Genomic DNA, 19,679 nt, shown 5'->3' with positions numbered 1-19,679 from the left:
CCGGGCTCAAGCAATCCTTTCACCTCAGCCTCCTGAGTAGCCGGGACTTCAGGTGTATACCACCACATCTGGCTAATTTTCTTATTTTTTGTAGAGATGAGAACTCACTATGCTGCTCAGGCTGATTTCAAACTCCTGGGCTCAAGTAACCCTCCTGCCTCAGCCTCCCAAAGTGCTGGGATTATAAGCATAAGCCACCATGCTCAGCCAATATAGTTTCTTTATAGTTTCCTTTTATCTTTCTATTTATTTGTCTTTTTAATTAAAATTTCTATTTTTCAATTACGCTGGATCTTCATCTTTTTCTGTGTTTTTGTTTTTGTTTTTCTGAGACAGGGTCCCACTTTATTGCTCATGTTGGAGTGCAGTGGCACAATCTCAGTTCACTGCAGGCTCTACCTCCTGAGCCCAGGTGATCCTCCTACTTCAGTCTCCTGAGTAGCTGAGACTACAGGCATGTGCCACCACACTCAGCTAACATTTTGTGGAGACGGAGTTTTGCCATGTTGCCCAGGCTGGTCTCAACCTCCTGAGCTCGAGTGATCTGCCTGCCTCAGCCTCCCACAGTGCTGGCATTACAGGTGTGAGCCGCTGCGCCCCGCCATGTATTTCCTTCCTTTACCTTTCTCTTTTTTGAAGTAATAAAGCCAATAAAAATAACTTGTTGAAAGAGGATACAATATTTGTGTTGTCCCATCTGGAAATGAAGTTAGAAACTTGCTCCCATGTTTGTAATGCTTCTCCAAGAGCTCATTCCTGACAACCTGTACACCACAGAAAAGAAAAGACACTTAATCATTTTGGACATAAAGTCGCAAGTACGACAACAATGGACATCAGCTGGTTACTAGACAGTCATACAAACCATTTATTAATTTAAATTTTGGCCCTGCTTCAACAACAGGAGACAACCCTTAGCAATTATTAACAGATTGTCCCTAACCCTTGCAAGTATAACTTGATAAAAATCCTTCTGGTAGAAATCTGACATTACATATTGATTTTAATTTTTTTTTTAAATAAATGTTACTACAAGAACAAAAGCAGATAAAAACCAGCCCCTGCACAATGTGCAGTGCCATTGCTATCATAAATCAGATATTCATGTATGCATGAGTCTGTTTCTGGACTCTATTATGCATATGGATTTCCTTGTTTATCCTGCCCCAATACTATACTGGCTTAATTACTATATCTTGTAATAGCTCTTAATAGCTGGTAGAACACATCCTCCTCTCCTCAGCCTCTTCTTCTTCAAGAGTGTTGTGGTTACTCTAGGTTCTTTATATTTCCACATACATTTTAGAATCAACTTGTCAAGACTTCCCTTCCCCCAATACACACACATAGGCAATCTTGTTAGAATCTGAGATTATATTGGATCTAGAGATCACTCTGGAAAGAATGATCAAAGAGTGTCATCTCTAAAAAGGAAGAGGTAGGCTAAAATATCTCATTATGAATATGGTTTTCTTTATTTCTCCTTTTGCTTCTGTGAAATTTTGCTTCATATATTTTTGAGGCTGTGCTAATATGGACAATATATTTTGTAATGCTATATCTTACTGGTGGATTGAAATTTTGTCAATTAAAAAGTGATCATCTTTATCTTTATCTTATAAAGTGATCCTCTTATCTTTACCTTACACTTTCTTTTTTTTTTTTTTGAGACAAAATCTTGCTCTGTTGCCCAGGCTGGTGTGCAGTGGTAAGATCTCGACTCACTGCAACCTCCACCTCCTGGGTTCAAGTGATTTTCCTGCCTCAGCCTCCTAAGTAGCTGGGATTACAGGAATGTGCCACCATGCCTGGCTAATCTTTGTATTTTTAGTAGAGATGGGGTTTCACCATGTTGGCCAGGCTAGTCTCAAACTCCCTACCTCAGGTGGTCTGCCTGCTTTGGTCTCCTAGAGAGCTGGGATTACAGGTGTGAGCCACTGCACCTGACCTATCTTACACTTTCTTGAAATACATTTTAACTGGGTATAGAATTCTAGATTGCCATTGTTTTCTTTCACCACACTGAAGACATTCCATTGCCTTTGAGCCTCTATTGTTGCTGTTGGGAGGTTATCTGCCAGTCTGTTTTCTTTTAAATGTAACCTGAACTTTTTTTCCTCTGTTACTTCTAAGAATTCTTTCTTTCCTTTTTTTTTTTTTTTTTGTTTTCGGTCTTTAGTTTTCTGCAGTTTCACTATAATATGTCTAGAATTTTTTTTTCTCATACTGCTTGAGATCACTGGGATTCTTAAACCTGTCAATGGGTCTCTTTTATCAGTTTTGAAAAATTATCATCCATTATCTTTAAAATATTAGCTTTGCCTGATTATCTTTTTTTCTCTCTTTCTGGGATTTTGAATAAATGCATGTTAGACTTCTCATTTTATTTTTGTACCATACACTCTGTCTTGTGTTTCTTGCCTTTTTTTTTTAATCCCCATAATGAATTTTGATATTTTTTCTTTTCAACCTTTCTTCCTGGGCATTGGTTCTTTCTTTAGTGGAGTCTAACCTGCTTTCAGCTCTCATCTTTCAAGTTTTTAATTTTGATTGTTGCATTTTTCATTTCAGTTGTTGCAGTTTTCATTTTCATTTCAGTTCATTTTTTTCCATTTCAAATTTGCTACATCAGTTTATAGTTTTCTCTTCCCTTCATATATCTTCAAGTTGATCTCTTATTTTCATGATCACAGTTAGACTTCCTCATTTTCCAAAGTCTTTTCAGGTCTCTTCTTATTGATTATTATTCCTCTGGATTTTTAGTTGTATTGTTAAGTTTTCTTGTGTTCTTGGTTATTTTTCATTGTATGCTGGTAACTGAACTTGAAAAATAATTTGTAGGTGTGATTTGAAGGTTGAATTAGTGACCTTCCTCCAAAGATAGTTTGGATTTACTTCTGCCAGGCACCTGGGTTTACTGACACCCCTTACATTCTTTTTGTTTGTTTGTTTTGAGATGGGTCTTGCTCTGTCACCCAGGCTGGAGTGCATGATCATAGCTCACTGCTATCTCAAACTCCTCAGCTCAGGTGATTCTCCTGCCTCAACCTCCCAAGTAGGTGGGCCTACAGGCATGTGCTGCCATGCCCAGCTAATTAATTAAAAAAAATTTTTTTGTTTTGTTTTTGTTTTTTGAGATGGAGTCCTGCTCCGTTGCCCAGGCTGGAGTGCAATGGTGCGATCTCGGCTCAGTGCAACCTCTGCCTCCCAGGTTTAAGCAATTCTCTGCCTCAGCCTCCCGAGTAGCTGGGATTACAGGTGCCCACCACCTTGCCCAGCTAATTTTTGTATTTTAGTAGAGATGAAGTTTCACCATGTTGCCCAGGCTGGTCTTGAACTCCTGAGCTCAGGCAGTCCACCCACCTTAGTCTCCCAAAGTGCTAGGATTACAGGCGTGAGCCAACACACCCAGCCAAAAAAATTTTTTGAGAGATGGGATTTTGCTATGTTGCTCAGGCTAGTTTCAAACTCCTGGCCTCAAGTGATCCTCCCACCTTAGCCTCCTAAGTAGCTGGGATTACAGGTGCAAGCCAGTTTGCCTGGTTCACCCCTTAAATTCTATGTCTCCCAAGATAAACAAACCAGGTCTCAGTAATTTAATTCTGAGAAGTCTATTCTGAGGGACTATACTTACATAGAAATGTACTTACATACAAGGATATTTAAAGAAATGGCATTTATATAGCAAAAAATTGTTAAGAATCAGTATGTCCAAGAACAGAAAAATGGGTTAAACTACATGATAAGTTATATAGCTATTAAAATAATATTAATGTAAGCTATATATTATGAATTTTTTTTTTTTTTTTTCAGACAGGGTCTTGCTCTGTTACCCAGGCTGGAGTGCAGTGGCACAAACTTGGTTCACTGCAACCTCTGCCCCTAGGCTCAAGGGATCCTCCTGCCTCAGCCCCCCAAGTAGCTGGGACTACAGGTGCATGTCAACATGCACAGCTAATTTTTCTATATTTTGTAGAGATGGGGTTTTGTCTTGTTGTCCAGGCTGGTCTTGAACCTCTGGATTCCAGCAATCTGCCTGCTTTGGCTTCCCAAAGTGCTGGGATTAAAGGTGTGAGCCAATGTACCTGGTCTTGGAAAATTTGTTTTTATAATTAAGTTAAAAAAAGAGCTATAAGTATGTTAACAAAAACCCATGCAAGGAAAACCATCTAGAACAGTGCTAATATAACTTCAGATTACAAGAAAAATGTTCTGTATCATCACTGCAGTACAGTAGCCACTAGTTACATGTAGCTACCTAAGACTTGTGGAATGGCTAGTGTGACTGAGAAATTACATTTTTAATTTAATTTAATTTAAATCTAAATAGCCAAATGTAGTATTGCTACCATATTGGGCAGTGCAAGTCTAGAAAATATTGAAATATTAATGTTTTGGGAGAAGTGATTGAGACTTTTGGTAATTTTCTTCCCTTCCTTTTAATTTTCTAAGGGTTCCAAATGTTCTCTAATATGCAACTCTTACATTTTGAAGTAACAACGCTTTAACCCAAACATAAGACATTGTTATAAAGTCTAGTAGAAGTTAAAAGGCCAAGTCTGTACCAATTCTTTTTGACAAGTAGTTAAATGCATCATGTAGCCAAGCTTCATGAAAGATTATATAATTTTAGGTTAAACTGTTTTTTTTTAATACCAAGTAAAAAAATTACAAGTTCATTACCTTTCCACATGCTATCCGAGAATCACAACAAATGATGGACATGTTACTGTTTCTCAGTTGAAAATCAAATACAATGTCATCAATTGTCTGTTTTTCTGGAATATCCACAGAAAGTTGATAAGAAATTGTTTTTAAGCGCTTTGAATCTAGTGGGAAAAGAATCACATAGAAATACATATATGTTTTAAATTTTCTAAAGCCTCTTTTCTAAAATGAAATTTCAAACTCCAATATAAATACACTGATTCATAAGAAATTTTTATATTCAAATTTTATATTCAAATTTTAAATTCAAATTTTATATTCAAAATTCATCTTTAAAAATTTTATTATTCCCCTTTGTCAAAAAATGAGAACATTCCTTCGTTAAAAGAAGAAAAATGAGACCGGGTGCAGTGGCTCACGCCTGTAATCCCAGAACTTTGGGAGGTTGAGGCGGGTGGACTACTTGAGGTCAGGAGTTTGAGACCAGTCTGGCCAACATGGTGAAACCCCATCTCTACCAAAAATACATACATTAACCAGGTGTGGTGGCGTGTGCCTGTAATCCCAGCTGCTTGTGAGGCTGAGGCAGGAAAATTGCTTGAACCGGGAGGCAGAGGTTGCAGTGAGCCAAGATCGTGCCACTGCACTCCAGCCTGGGTGACAGAGCGAGACTCTGTCTCAAACAAAACAAAAGAAAACAAAACAAAACCAGAAAGAAATTTAAAAAATGACAATTTTCATTAAGTGGAACTTTCTGGCCTTAGTTCTAGTAGAACTGACACTCTAACAGTTGGCTATCAGGAAACTTTGTATGAGGGATTTAGTTACAAAAATAAATAAAAATGTATCCTCTCTAAGTATCTTTTTTTTTTTTTTTGGCAGTTCAACTTTTATTTTTATTCATTTTTATTTTATTATTTTAATAGGTTTTTGGGAACAGGTGGTGTCTGGTTACATGAATAAGTTCTTTAGTGGCGATTTCTGAGATTTAGGTGCACTTACCACCTGAGCACTGATGTGAAGTCTTTTAACCCTCACACCCTCCCACCTTTTCCCCCTGAATCCCTAAAGTCCACTGTATCATTCTTATGCCTTTGTGTCCTCATAGCTTAGCTCCCATCTAAGTATCTTTTCAGTAGCTCTAGGTGGTAGAGGAGGAGCCTGATACCCAGAAAGATTAAGTCATTTGCCCCGAATCAGACAGCCTGTAAGGAGAAAAGCAAGGAAATGAATCCAGGACTTCTGATTCTAAACGCAGTGTTTCTTCAACTGTACCAGAACTACAGTGATACTAGCGAGTCGACTTCTACAACAACTAATATATGAAGAAAATAAGCCAACTGTTTTTTTTTTTTTTTTTTTTTTTTGTTTTTTTTTTTGAGACAGGAGTTTCGCTCTTGTTGCCCAGGCTGGAGTGCAATGGCACAATCCCAGCTCACTGTAACCTCCGTCTCCCAGGTTCAAGTGATTCTCCTGCCTCAGTCTCCTGAGTAGCTGGGATTGCAGGCGCCTGCCACCATGCCAGCTAACTTTTGTATTTTTAGTAGAGATGGGGGTTTCACTATGTCGGTTGGCGAGGCCAGTCTCGAACTCCTGACCTCAGGCGATCCACCTGCCTCGGTCTCCCAAAGTGCTGGGATTACAGGCGTGAGCTACCGTGCCCAGCCAAGTTGACTTATTTTTGACAGATTTTCCATACCCAAGCTTGAAAACAAAATGGAAAGTATGCTTAATAAAATATGAGACAATGAACTTGAAAGCTCTTTGTAGTTATCTGTAAAATGCTCTATAGGTGTTGCTAATTTATTTCAATGAATAATAACAATGAGATGAAGACTGAAAATTCCAAAAACCAGATGGCTGGAAACACTAGCTTTTCTGAGCCATTTTGATGGATGCAGGCTATATTGTACTTAGAAGTAAAAAATTTTCAATACTACTACTTATTATTATGTTTTATAGAGACGGGATCTCACTATTTTACCCAGACTGGTCTCGAACTTCTGGGCTCAAGTGATTCTCCCACTTTGGCTTCCCAAAGTGTTGGTATTACAGGTGTGCGTCACTGCACCTGGCCAATACTATTTTTAAAATACACCCATTTCATCTTTTGGTTAAACATCTGAGCTTTCTGATGTTGTACAGCTGGTCTATAAGATCAGCACTGATGAACTCACCATCTTCAGAGAAATGAGTCTGTTCCCTTGATATTATTGCAAAATGTCTGGCCATTCGTTGCTCCTGTTTTCTACAAAATCAAAAAACATCAGGCATAAATCTGAAATGTGGTTGAAGCTTAAAACAGTCTACTACAAAATTCAGCTGCTTAAATGCCATGCTTGTCTGTTTGATCTGTTATTACTTGTGAATCTAGGAAATACATCTTCAAAATTATATATCTTGAAAAACTGAGGTTCATTTACAAAAAAAGCTCCGATTTAGTTGGCCTGTATGAGTTTCGGTATCAAAGGCTCAATGTTACCTTTGCAGGGCTTTTTCTTTTGCCTTGAGTCTGTCGACCTCACTGTAATGGGCTGCATGAGGGTCAATAGCAATTAATTCAGCTTTAGGGGATTTGATTTTTATTTGTTCCTCATAGATATAATCAATCAGATTTTGGAAAGCAATACAGCAGGAGGCCTGGAAAACACAGAAGTTACTTTCATCTCATCAGTCCTAGATGAAGATGATTAGAGGGGATAAAAATGACTAACAAGGTTTGGATAACAATCTATCATAAGTTTTTATTCTGGTAACAGCTTTATTAAGATATAACTCACATACCATACAATTCACCCATTTAAAAAGTACAATTCATTTGTTTTAGTATATTCATAAAGTTGTACAATCATCATCACAATCAATTTTAGAATCTGAAACCTGTCCTCACTAACAGTCACTTCCTCTCCTTTCTTCTTCACAGCCTCTGGCAACCACTAATTTACATTCTGTCTCTCTAAATTTTCCTGTTCTGTATAGTTTATAAAATGGAACCAAACAACATGTGGCACTCTTTATGTCTAGCTTCTTTCACTTAGCATAATGTTTTCAGGGTTTGTCCATATGGTAACATGTTTCAGTACTTCATATGTCTTTTTATGGTTGAATAATATTTCATGGTATGGATATACCACATTTTATTCATCCATTGATGGACAGTCGGGGTGTTTCTATATTTTGGTTATTATGAATCATGCCGCTGTGAACATTTTTGTACAAGTTTTTGTGTGGACATATGTTGCCATTTTCTTGGATATAAACCTAGGAATAGAACTGATGGCATATGGTTACCTTATGTTGAACCTTTCAAGGAACTACTAGACTGTTTTCCAAAGTGATGCACCATTTTATATTCCCCCTCAGCAGTATATGTGGCTTCTAATTTCTCTATATCTTTATCAACACTTGTTGTTATCTGTCTTTTAAATTATACCCATCCTAGTGGGTGTGAAGTGGTATCCCATTGTGCATTGTGCTTGTGATTTGCATTTCCCTGACAGCTAACACAAAACTCTTTTTTTTTGGAGAAGGAGTCTCACTCTGTTGCCCAGCCTGGAGTGCAGTGGTGTGACCTCAGCTCGCCGCAGCCTCCCAAGTAGCTGGGACTACAGGTGAATGCTGCTATATCCAGCTAATTTTTTGTATTTTAGTAGAGATAGGGTTTCACCGTGTTGCCCAGTGTGGTCTCGACCTCCTGAGCTCAGGCAATCCAACCACCTCGGCCTTCCAAAGTAAACTCGGCCTAACTCTTTTAAAAATGGTAATGCGGGGGAAAGATGCAAGAGAAAATACTACATATGTTTAAAGATAATACTATTTCCACAGTAAACCTGCCTTAGAACTTACATGCCCCTTTGATTCAGAGCAAACATCCACATTAGAAAAAAATGCTCTTAGATCGCTTCCACAAAATTCACATTTGGGTGATGTCTCCTCCTCTTCATCCTTCAGAGAGAGAGGAAAAAATTAAAGAAGTCCCTACAAAGAGGCCCAGAGGCTCTGAGAGCAGCAGGAGCACAACCCTGGGCACGGTCAGTGAATGCAACAGCAGTGGTGATGAGATGTGCCAGGATGTGATGTCACTTGCATTTAAGGGCTGGTGAGGCTTGAGGAGCCTGAGGTGGTGTTTTGCAGGTCTTTGTCTGGTGCAATTCCCCAGAGCACAGCTGAGCCTATCAGGAAGTGTGTGGTCTTCGGGATGCCTCCCTCGTATAAGAAGAAAGTTGCAGAAATGAATTCACTGTGGATACCAGAGTCTCTTGTTGGGGAGGGGAATGTGTATTATATACCTAGATGCAAGAGACAAGGATAACACACACTGGATTTTATGCAAATGGTCTAAGGTATTTGAACATCGTTAACTCTTTCAAGAAGTGGCAAGTAAGAAAAAACCTTGACATTACTGTGTAGTTCAACATGCACAATGACCAACTTTCTAAAATAAATGAGAATCCCTTCTCCAGGGGAGCCTAGGTGGGAGCTCTGAATTTTGTCTGTATTGTGAAGGTAATTCAGGACAGAGAGGAGGAGGGGAGGCAAAACAAGGGAGAGATTGGGAGTTAGGGGCTCAACTGACCCAATGTGGAGCTGATACACTGTGGCATGTCAATGACCTGAGGTCATGTCTGTGACTGCACAGGCTCCTGAGCAGGTAAGCAGCCAAGCCTCAGTACAGACCTCCAGGAAGAGACCTAGATCATGACTTGCAGACTATTAACACCACCAGGGCACCTGTATATGGCATGGAAACCATTCTCTGAGACTGGCAAAAATGCCCAACATAGGGCTAAAAAGTGACTAAGGTGGCCAGTGCAGCCAGGGATTCACTACCCCAGAGTAAGGTCCAACATATTTAGGCCACTGAAACTCCCCAATAGTAAGTACTGCACATTGCTAAAAGCAGAATGCTTGGAGAGGGAAGTCTTGCTTTAGAGAGATGATGGAGGAAAATCTAGGATAGCTATCAAATGATGGAGTAGGGGAGAAAGAGAGCTGGGCAATACCAAGCCATTCACAACCTGCTCCATACAAGGACTTGGTAGTGAGCCCCTAAGTCCGTTGTCCTTTCGCCCTCAGCTTGGGGTGAAGCAAGATGGAGATACTTCAAAAGACCATAAGGGAGGCTGGGCACGGTGGCTCACACCTGTAATCCCAGCACTTTGGGAGGCCGAGGCAGGCCGATCACCTGAGGTCAGGAATTTGAGACCAGCTTGACCACCGTGGTAAACCCTGTCTCTGCTAAAAATTCAAAAATTAGCCAGGCATGGTGGTGTGTGTCTGTAGTCCCAGGTACTAGGGAGGCTGAGGTGAGAGGATTGCTTGAACCCGGGAGGCAGAGGTTGCAGCGAGCTGAGATCATGTCACTGCACTCCAGCACTCCCGCTTGGGTGACAGAGTGAGATTCCATCTCAAAACAAAAACAAAAACAAAAACAAAAAGACCATGAGGGGAGTTGGGATCTTCACCTGAAGAGGGTGTGCTAGAGAGAAGAGCTGGGCAAGCCAGCTGCTGCTACCCCTGCACTAGATTGGCATCAACACTAGACCTGAAAGACCTGCTGAGGAGCAGGAGGAGCCAGCCTCGTCCAAGCGCCAACCTCGTCCAAGTTTAGAGACATCTTGGGGGAGAAGCCACAAGGCCTTTCCCATGGTAAGACCCATCTCTGGGTGTTGTGGGAGGAGAGTATAACCTCAGAGACATCCCTAGATACAAGCCTTTGTGGTGCAGAAAAAGGAAGGTGCTACATTTAAATAAAGAATCTCAGGGCCGGGAGTGATGGCTCATGCCTGTAATCCCAGAATTTTGGGAGGCAAAGATAGGGATATTGCTTGAGCCCAGGAGTTCAGCTCACCCCGGGCAATATAGTGAGATCACATCTTTTAAATAAATAAATAAAAAGAAAAAAGAATTTCAGCCTGAAGAGTCTGTTGAGTGACCATAAAGTGACCTGGGTAACTATAAAGAGTAAATGTTTATAGATATTATATTACATGATATACTTAATGTTTCCCCTCACTAGATTGCATAGCTCAATGTGCTGTACAAAATAGCAATGAACACCACCTCAGCGCATCCATACAGCATTTCCACTAATCTCTACACGTGCATCCGTGATGTGTTGCCTTGCATGATTCGTGCCCCTTATTGTTAATGAATAAACCTGCACCTTTACTATGCCCAAGAAGAAGTCATCAAGGGTTCTCAGATCTGGGGCAGTGAGCAGTTCTCTCCACATGGCCATGGCGTCCAATCCAGGTTTGGAAACAACCATTCCACCAGTCAGTCCCTCACCCCTCTAGCGGCAGTGTGGTGCTGCACCATCTTATTGGAATTACTTGAGGTAATCTTTCTCTTGCCCTTCAAGTACAGGAATTAACTGGTCACTTCACATGACCAAATATGGCAAATATTCACCCATGTTTCCAGGCTTTGTTCTTTTTCTTTTTTTTCTTCTTTTTTTTTTTTTAAATAATAAGCCTGGGAAACATAGTGAGACCCATCTCTGCAAAATATTTAAAAAATTAGCTAGGCACAGTGGTGCACACCTGTGGTCCCAGCTACCTGGGACGCGGAGGTGAGAGGATTGCTCGAGCCTGGGAGGTTGAGACTATAGTGAACCACAATCGTGCCACTTACACTGTAGCCTGGGTGACACAGCAAGACATTGTCTCGAAAAATAATAATGAAATAATAATAATTTTTTTTTTTTAAAGAGAGGGTCTCTCTCTGTCACCCAGGCTGTTCTCAAGTGATCTGTTTCAGCCTCCCAAAGTGCTGGGATTACAGGTGTGAGCCACTGCGTCTGGCCTGTTTCCAAGCTTTGCGGCCACTCTCATGGGTTGAATTGTGTATCCCAAAAAGATACATTGAAGTCCTAACTCCTGCTACCTGTGAATGTGACCTTATTGAGAAATAGTCTGTGCAAATGTAATCAAGTTAAGATGAGGTCATTAGAGTGGGCACAAATCCAACTGGACTTGGTGTCCTTAGAAAAGGGAGACATTTGGACCCAGACACACAGAGAGGATGCTGTGACAACTGAGGCAGAGATTGGAGTGATGCAGCTGCAAGCCAAGGAATGCCAAAACTGCTGCCACAACCACAAGCTAGGAAGAGGGAAGGTAAGATTTGCCCCTATATGTTGGCCCTGCCAAAACACTGATTTTGAACTTCTAGCCTCCATAACTACAAGACAGTAAGTTTCTGTTGTTTTAAGCCACCCAGTTTGTGGTACTAGTTATAGCAGCCCTAGGCAACTAACACAGTCACTGTAAGTGCTATTCTAAGTAATTGAGCTCTTTGGCTTTTTTTTTTTTTTCCTTTTAGAGCCTTTTCACTGTCTATTGTGCAAATCACTATTTTTTTATGTCATTTTAAAAGAGTAATAATAAAAAGCATGAATTAAAATCACCTTGAAGTTAATGTCTAAATTGGAGCTCTCTTCTTTGTATGCCAGGATGGTTGGTGGTCCAACGCTGGGTAATGTTCTTAGAGAAGGCTCGAATAGTGTTATGAAGTCTTCCTTAAACTAAATTTAAACAGAGAAAGGGGTGGCGAGGGGAAATAATTGAAGACTGAATAAGCCATTTTTACTATGAGAACAGTGTACTAGTTAGCATGATAAACATTTCTTACCTCCAGCTCATACAAAATATTTAGTTTTGGCTCTTCTGGATTAATTACCCATTTTTCTGAAGAGAAAGAATAGATTTATAAGAAATGTTTAAAGCCTTTGTGCAGTACATTCCACTTCTGTAATTTGGGGATTCACACCCACTATCATCCTCCTCGCTTAGCACACACACACTGTTCAGATGCCCTGAACCCTGACGTTTTTGCCACCTTCTTACACCTGTTCTTAGGCGAGTCCTTTTTCAAAGCAGATGGGCTCTGTGCAAGTTCAGGTGATTCCCTACTGGTAGTTTACCTTTGCCAGCAAAAGGAGATGATGCCAAACATGTATTTACCTCTTAACTTAGATGCCAGACATTGAGGTTCAGCTTTCTTCACTTTAGAGGCTGTTTTCTTCCCTGTGAAAACAGTGTACGTGTGTCATCAATCCGACAAAGTAGGAAAGAAGCTGAATATAAAAGAATATACATCTCTTGGAAAAATAAGTACCCTTACTATGTTTCTTTTGTCTTTTAATCTTTTGTCTCTTTTTCCAATAACATTTTGCCAACAATAAGGAATAAACAAAGGAAAGTTAGCATTCTATGTATCACATTTTAAAATGTTTCCCCTTCCTTTCTAGTCCTAGAATACAGTAGTCCCCCTTGATCTGCAGGGGATACATTCCAAGATCCTGAGTGGATGCCTCAAACTGCAGGTATACCAGACCCTACTATGCACAAATTTATTTTTCCTTCACAATTTTACAGATAGAAGATTCATTCTTACCATGTGTCTTAGCAACCTCAGCATACTATGTTTTTCTTTTTTAAATGAAGTCAATAACTTTTACCTTTTCACTTAAAGGACACACTTTATGGATTCTCTTTGGCATGTCCAAATTGCCAACATCACTTATCTTGAGCTTTGGGGCCATGATTAAGAAATTGAGGTTTAGGTACAGTGGCTCACACCTGTAATCCCAGCACTTTGGGAGGCCAAGCTGGGCGGACCACTTGAGGTCAGGAGTTCAAGACCAGCCTAGCCAACATGGCGAAACCCTGTCTCTACTAAAAATACAAAAATTAGCCAGGTGTGGTGATGGGCACCTGTAGAACCCGTGGCAGAAGTTGCAGTGAGCTGAGATTGTGTCATTGTACTCCAGCGTCGGCTACCAAGCAAATATTTGTCTCAAAATAAATAAAATGAAATAAAAGAAAAAGAAATTAATGGTTATTTGAACACAAGCACTGCAATACCACTATAGTCAATCTGATAATCAGAAGGCTGCTAAGTGACTCCAACAGACAAAAAGATAATTCATGTCCCAGGCAGGACAGAGTGGGCTAGTGAGAGATTTCATCACTCTACTCAGAATGTCATGCAATTTACAAGTTACGTGTTGATTATTTCAGAAATTTCCCACTAACGTTTTCAGACTGCAGGCAGCTGAAACCACAGAAGATGAAACTGTAGATAAGGGGGGACTATTGTGCTACAGATTAATATTTTCCTTGGTTATAATCACGCTTTGCATACCCTTTTATTTTCTGCTTATTTTAAGTACAATCAATCTACTGTATGTCTGTTATTCTTCATGAGATTTTTTAGGTAGGAGGGTGCTGAGGATTCTAGTTCAAGACAGTGAAGTAAACCACCAGGATTACTCTATCTAGATTCCAGAGCAGCACTGGAAATGGGGAAGAAGGCCATCCACAAATCAGCAACTTTGAGTAAATGTCTAGAAGATTTAAAGCAGATGGGATAGGAATGATGAAAAACTAACGTGAGCAACCTATAATGGGACAGAGGCAAAGTAAAGAGGCTATTTAAGTGCAAGGGACTTATTTTCTTAGCAAAGCCAGGAGAGCAAGGGCTGCTGTTGGAGACAGATATGCTTCAGAAGTTGATCCAGGCTGGGTGTGGTGGTTCATGCCTGTAATCCCAGAACTCTGGGAGGCCAAGTGGGGGATATTACTTGAGTCCAGGAGTTTGAGGACAGCCTGAGCAAAACATTGAGACCTGGTCTCTATGAAAAAAATTAACTGATTGTGATGGTGCATGCCTGTGGTCCCAGTTACTGGGGGTTAAGGTGGGAGGATCACTTGAGCAGGAGGTTGAGGCTACAGTGAGCTGAGATCATGCCACTGCACTCAAGCCTGGGTGACACAGCAAGACCTTGTCTCAAAAAGTAAATAAATAAATAAATTTTTTAAAAAAGAAGTTGATCTATTTTGGGGAGGTGGGGGACAACGTGGATCATCTGAAAAAATTTTAAAGATGTTTCAGGCATCTTTATCTATAGAAATGCCGGCACAGGTATTTAAAAAAATTAATGCACAAAGATTTTTACTAATATATTATTTGTTATAGGGAAGAGCTCAAAAAGAAAAAAAAAAACAAAAAAACAAAACAAGAACAACCCCAATATGTCTAGCATTACATGAGTCACAATAACTATATATGAGGAAATATTATGCAGTAATTTCAAAGAATTAGGTCAATCATTCCTGACATGGAAAGATGTCCATGATACATTGCTGTCTTAGTTCATCTGGGCTGCTATAACGAAATGCCCTAAACTGGGTAGCTTATGGGAAAGGAAAATATACTGGGGCCCCAAAATCACTAAGCTAAAGGGAAAAGTCAAGCTGGGAACTGCTTAGGGAAAACTTGCCTCCCATTCTATTCAATGTCACCCTTCTGCTCACTGAGATTAATGCATATCTGATTGCCTCCTTTGGAGAGGCTAATAAGAAACTCAAAAGAATGCAACCATTTGTCTCTTCTCTACCTATGACCCGGAAGCCCCCTCCTAGGTTTGAGTTGTCCCGCCTTTCCAGACGAAACCAATGTTCGTTACATATGTTGATTGATGTCTCATGTCTCCCTAAAACGGATAAAGCCAAACTGTGCTCTGACCACCTTGGGCACATGTCGCCAGGACCTCCTGAGGCTGTGTCACAGGTGCGCATCCTCAACTTTGGTAAAATAAACTTTCTAAATTAACTGAGGCCTGTCTCAGATTTTTGGGGTTCACATTTTGGTAACCACAGAGGAATTCTGAGTGGAAGTATCCCTGATATTTGACAAATCTTCTATTGGTGGTTGGTACTAGCTTGAGCTATCTGTATGGCTCAAACCAATAGGACAATTTGCTGAGGCTTGGAAGCACCCCCTCCAGAGAATCCCTGATCTCAAGTTTGGTCATGATCCAAAGTTTATTTTGCTGTACAACTTCTCTTTTTTTGAAGTTTTACTTGCTTCTAACACAAGGAAGTCATTTTTGTCCTGCTTCTATGACACTGGAAGGCAGGTAACTATTTTATATAACATATATCTTTTATATAACATATATTTTATATCTTTACATAATGAGGCCACCTGTTTGCTAGCCAGGCCAAACCAAAAGTAGTGGTTGTTGCCTCATGCTGCAGTTCCATAGCTAAGGTTCTGCCTTATTTTTTCCACCACAACAGCCTGGGTTTTGTTCCTAAATCAAGCCCTTTCTGGTTTGATACTTGGTACTTCTGAAATAGCAGTAATTTTTCCTAGCTGAAATATGGTAATGAGATTTTAAAATATTTTTTTAAAAGAAGCTCAGTGGTTAAAATTAGCTTAATTAAAAGCTAACATCCAAGATGTGTGTGTGTATGTGTGCTTGTGTGTGTTTGTATTTAAAAGGCCTTCATGTTTTAATTTTTTTTCCTCCTAGAATCTTGTCCTTTTTCTTTTGAGCAAGAGTGTTTTTCTTCTCAGTTGACTGAATTCTGTTTTCTTCATTTACTTCTGCTGTCTCTCCTTTCTCTTGTATCCTCTGCTGCATGAGGGGCCTAAAATAGTTTATAATAGCCCGGGGTTCCTTAAAGAAAACAGAGAAGGTACCAGACTCCCTTCGGAGGAGAATGCTGTTTTTCCCTATGGGAACTCTAAGAGTGTAAACAGACAAGTTCAGTTCAGCTTTTAAACTGCTTTCTTTGGTATTGTTACCTGATTTATTGACTAAAATAGTTTACTGCAACAGAGGCTACTCTTGGGTTTTTAAAGAAGGGTGTCGTTTAGGCACTTAGAAATGTCTTCGTTTAAAATTTTTTTTTTTTTTTTTTTTTTTTTTTTTATGTGCACTGTGAAAACATGATGTGGTCTAGCCTCATAATAATTCTCCCTTTTTGGAAACCCAGGATTCGGCATGGGCTTTGCCTAGAGCTCAGCAATCCAGTTAAAAGATAGGTAGTCACTGTCTAAATAAAATTGGTCTCCTTATACAAAACTATGAAATATTTTTATAATTTTATGTTTGATTTGGCATCCATCTTTAATCTCCCTCTAGCACACCAGACTTTTTCTCTCCATATGTTATGATACAAATTTTGCCATTTGATTTTCACATGAGTTGTTTCCTTTAATATGCAAATTTAAGTCTATTTAGCTGAAAACTGCCTAGGGTTGTGAAATAGGTTAGACATTGTGAATGTCTAACATAGGGGGAAAAAAAAGGTTTTCATTAATCTATAAGATGTACTTCTATTGGCATGCCTAATATATCTATGCATGTGTTTTGTACACAATGTTTCATTACTGAAAAGATATAAAACAACACTAATTAATTGGCTTAAAGAAAAATAAAAGCACTTGAATCGAATACTTTATCAGGAAAAAAGAAAAGATGAGTCAAATGCTTTTTCAAGTTTACATAACTTCAGTAAAATCTTTAATAAATAAACTAGCTTTTCAATTATTGGTAAAGTAATATTAGAAATGTCTTAAGAATTGTCAACATACATTTTTGTTTGCATTTATTTAATCAAGCAATTTCATACTTATCCCTGCCAAATACTATAAGATGTCAAAATCTGACATAGGGGTTACAAAACTATAAACCCAGCCCAAGACAAAATGATCTTTGCTTGTATAATCTTTAATAAGTAAGATATTGATATTGATTTAATAAAAAATAGCTACATCTTAAATTTAGTAAGATTACCATAACTTCTAATCTTGTGGTTTTAGGCAGTCTGGTCCACAGGCAGTAAGGTTTGTTTTGGGAAAGGACCGTTATCATCTTTGTTTCAAAGCTAAATTATAAACTAAGTTCCTCCCAAAGCTAGTTCAGCCTATGCCCAGGAATGAACAAGGACAGCTTGGAAGTTAAAAGCAAGGTGGAATCAGTTGGGTCAAATCTTTTTCACTGTCTCAGTTATAATTTTGCAATGGCAGTTCCATAACTTTAAATGATGACTATCACAGTTTTCATAAATAATTCAGGTAAACAATTAAAATAATTAGGTAAATGTAATGGGATAAATACTTGTAGACAAATTCATCATAATTTAGAATCTAAAGTTAAATTATAGATATTTCATTATTTGGGTATTTTCCAATAACAATATATTTGTAGGAAAATATTCTTTTAAAAAAAGAGTGTCCTTTTTAAAAAGGTGAATAATTTTTGTTTAATTCAAAGCTTATTTAAAGGTCATGTATTAAACAATGTAAAAGGAACCAGGAAATAAGAGAGATGTAAAGAAAGTTATAAAAATAAAGAGGTTTGCTTGTTTTTTGTAAGAAAGCTTAAAGAGAAATAATTTCAATGAGAAAGAAAGAATCTTGTATGGTAAATTTAGTCCTAGAGTAGAATGACTGATTGTTTAAGAGAGAGGGATATTCAGGACAAACCAGAAAGTCCAATCATGCCATGAATGGTCTGTGTAAGTCATGATAAGAGGATTTCTTAAAAAAAAGTTATATAATCAAGTTGTCACATTATTATTAAGTTTTGGTTTGCTTAGGAAAAAAGGCTGAGATTAAATTGTTTTAAAAATTAAGGTTATTACATCTGTGTATCCTTCTGTATGCACTTTTAAAGTACTTATGAGATTGAGTTACAGGGCTTTGACTCTGTCTAAAAAGGACACCAAGTCCTGCTGAATTTTAAACACTGACAGCAATTAAGGCCCCATCTTCAGGCCTGGTAGAAGATGTCAATCAAAATAAACTGCATTCCCGAGACACAGGGCCAGAAATTAAAGCTATTCCACTTCTCAAGGCCCAGGGACTACCATGGAAGTGATGGGCCCGTGAGATTATAAGGGCCAATTTGGAGGGATAAAATAAGTTTAGTTTCTCTTTAATCATCAATGTCAAAAGCACACTGATATAAGACTAGCATATAGGTGCCTGTGTCAGTTTAACAAGGTTTTCATGAAGCATTAACCAATTCCTTCATAAAGTTTATAAAGGTTACAAAAGGCTATGGAAGTTATATCTTATGGTCAAGATTAAAATTTTATAGATTATTTATAAAAATTTGAAAAACAAATTTAATTGGCTTCATGTTGTCTTTACTAGGGCTTATAATTTGGAAAATTAAGTCTCTTCTCTCAAAGAATGAAGGTTTTTGCTCTTTTTTTGAAATCCTTGAGTTATCACTTTGGTTAAATGAAATGACTTATTTTACAATAACCTGTGATCCTATTTTGTGATATCAAGTGTTTTAAACCTTTGATAATTGACAAACTTTCAAAATCAAATTATAAATTATGTCTTTTCCTGATCTAATTAATCCTTTAAGATATTAGGTTCTTTAAAGTCCAAAAATGACATATTTGGCTTATTTGGTATAAAAATTATGCAGGAAGCACTGTCAAATATAAAATGATGTTTGGTTTTCTTTAGCCTGTATTTGTATAAATATGCTATTAGTATGTGTTCCAAAATTATGGAAAACTCCTATAATTTTGATATGAGTTAATGTACATTATCAGTAATAATTATAATTGTGTTAAATTATTGTGTAAAATTATTGTGTAACAAATTTTCTTGTCAATTGTGTCTTTAATTATGGCTGCCCTAAAACTTTTGTCATCCCCAGGCAATTGTTATCTTGTTTTGGTGCTCTTTAGAAGCACCAAAGTTTTATAGCTGGTTTTATAATCAGCTATAAAACTCTTAATAGGTGTTCTCAAATGCAGGTTTCTGATAATTTCAGAGACTGTGACATCAGAATAGAGGAAAAGCTTTCAGGACTCGTGGGAAGCTGAAATATTCATGAATATCAAGCAGAACAGGAATTAACTGCATAGACTAAGAGAAGTCTGAAGTAATCTTTTTTTTTTCTTTCCTTCAATGAAATCCTCGTATTTTGAAAAGATATGTTTTTCTTCAAGCAACAAAGGTGGTAGAGGAAATTCCTCAACTTTCTCAATGAGTCCTGTAATGTTACACTGGCCTCCATAAAGCACCGATTAAGAAAGCTAAAGAATAAGATGTTGTATTTCTTTTAAAATAATTTAATATATATTAAATTTTCCTAAGGCAGGTTTTGTTTGAATGAGGTGTCTTGATTAGATAACTACATGCCACTGAAGGAGAACAGTACTTTTAAGGAGCTATTTTTGTTT

The 19,679-nt window shown here is 38.3% G+C and overlaps 1 protein-coding gene across 1 annotated transcript in view; it reads right to left on the bottom strand.

Annotated features, from left to right (window-relative positions):
• The window catches only part of ERICH6 (glutamate-rich 6), a 45,796-nt gene that overhangs the window by 13,387 nt on the left and 12,730 nt on the right, over window positions 1-19,679 (bottom strand). Inside the window, exons 4-11 of the mRNA XM_011972760.1 lie at window positions 12,636-12,698; window positions 12,304-12,359; window positions 12,080-12,196; window positions 8,515-8,613; window positions 7,151-7,308; window positions 6,846-6,916; window positions 4,684-4,829; window positions 679-764 (exon numbers count right to left, since the gene is read on the bottom strand). Coding sequence (XP_011828150.1) covers window positions 679-764; window positions 4,684-4,829; window positions 6,846-6,916; window positions 7,151-7,308; window positions 8,515-8,613; window positions 12,080-12,196; window positions 12,304-12,359; window positions 12,636-12,698 — 796 coding nt within the window. The remainder of the gene's footprint in view (window positions 1-678; window positions 765-4,683; window positions 4,830-6,845; window positions 6,917-7,150; window positions 7,309-8,514; window positions 8,614-12,079; window positions 12,197-12,303; window positions 12,360-12,635; window positions 12,699-19,679) is intronic.

Source organism: Mandrillus leucophaeus, unplaced genomic scaffold (assembly GCF_000951045.1).
Source record: "Mandrillus leucophaeus isolate KB7577 unplaced genomic scaffold, Mleu.le_1.0 Scaffold130, whole genome shotgun sequence".
Lineage (NCBI taxonomy): Eukaryota > Metazoa > Chordata > Mammalia > Primates > Cercopithecidae > Mandrillus > Mandrillus leucophaeus.
Note: the sequence above shows the minus strand (reverse complement) of the source record. Positions and strands in the feature narration are given on the sequence as shown.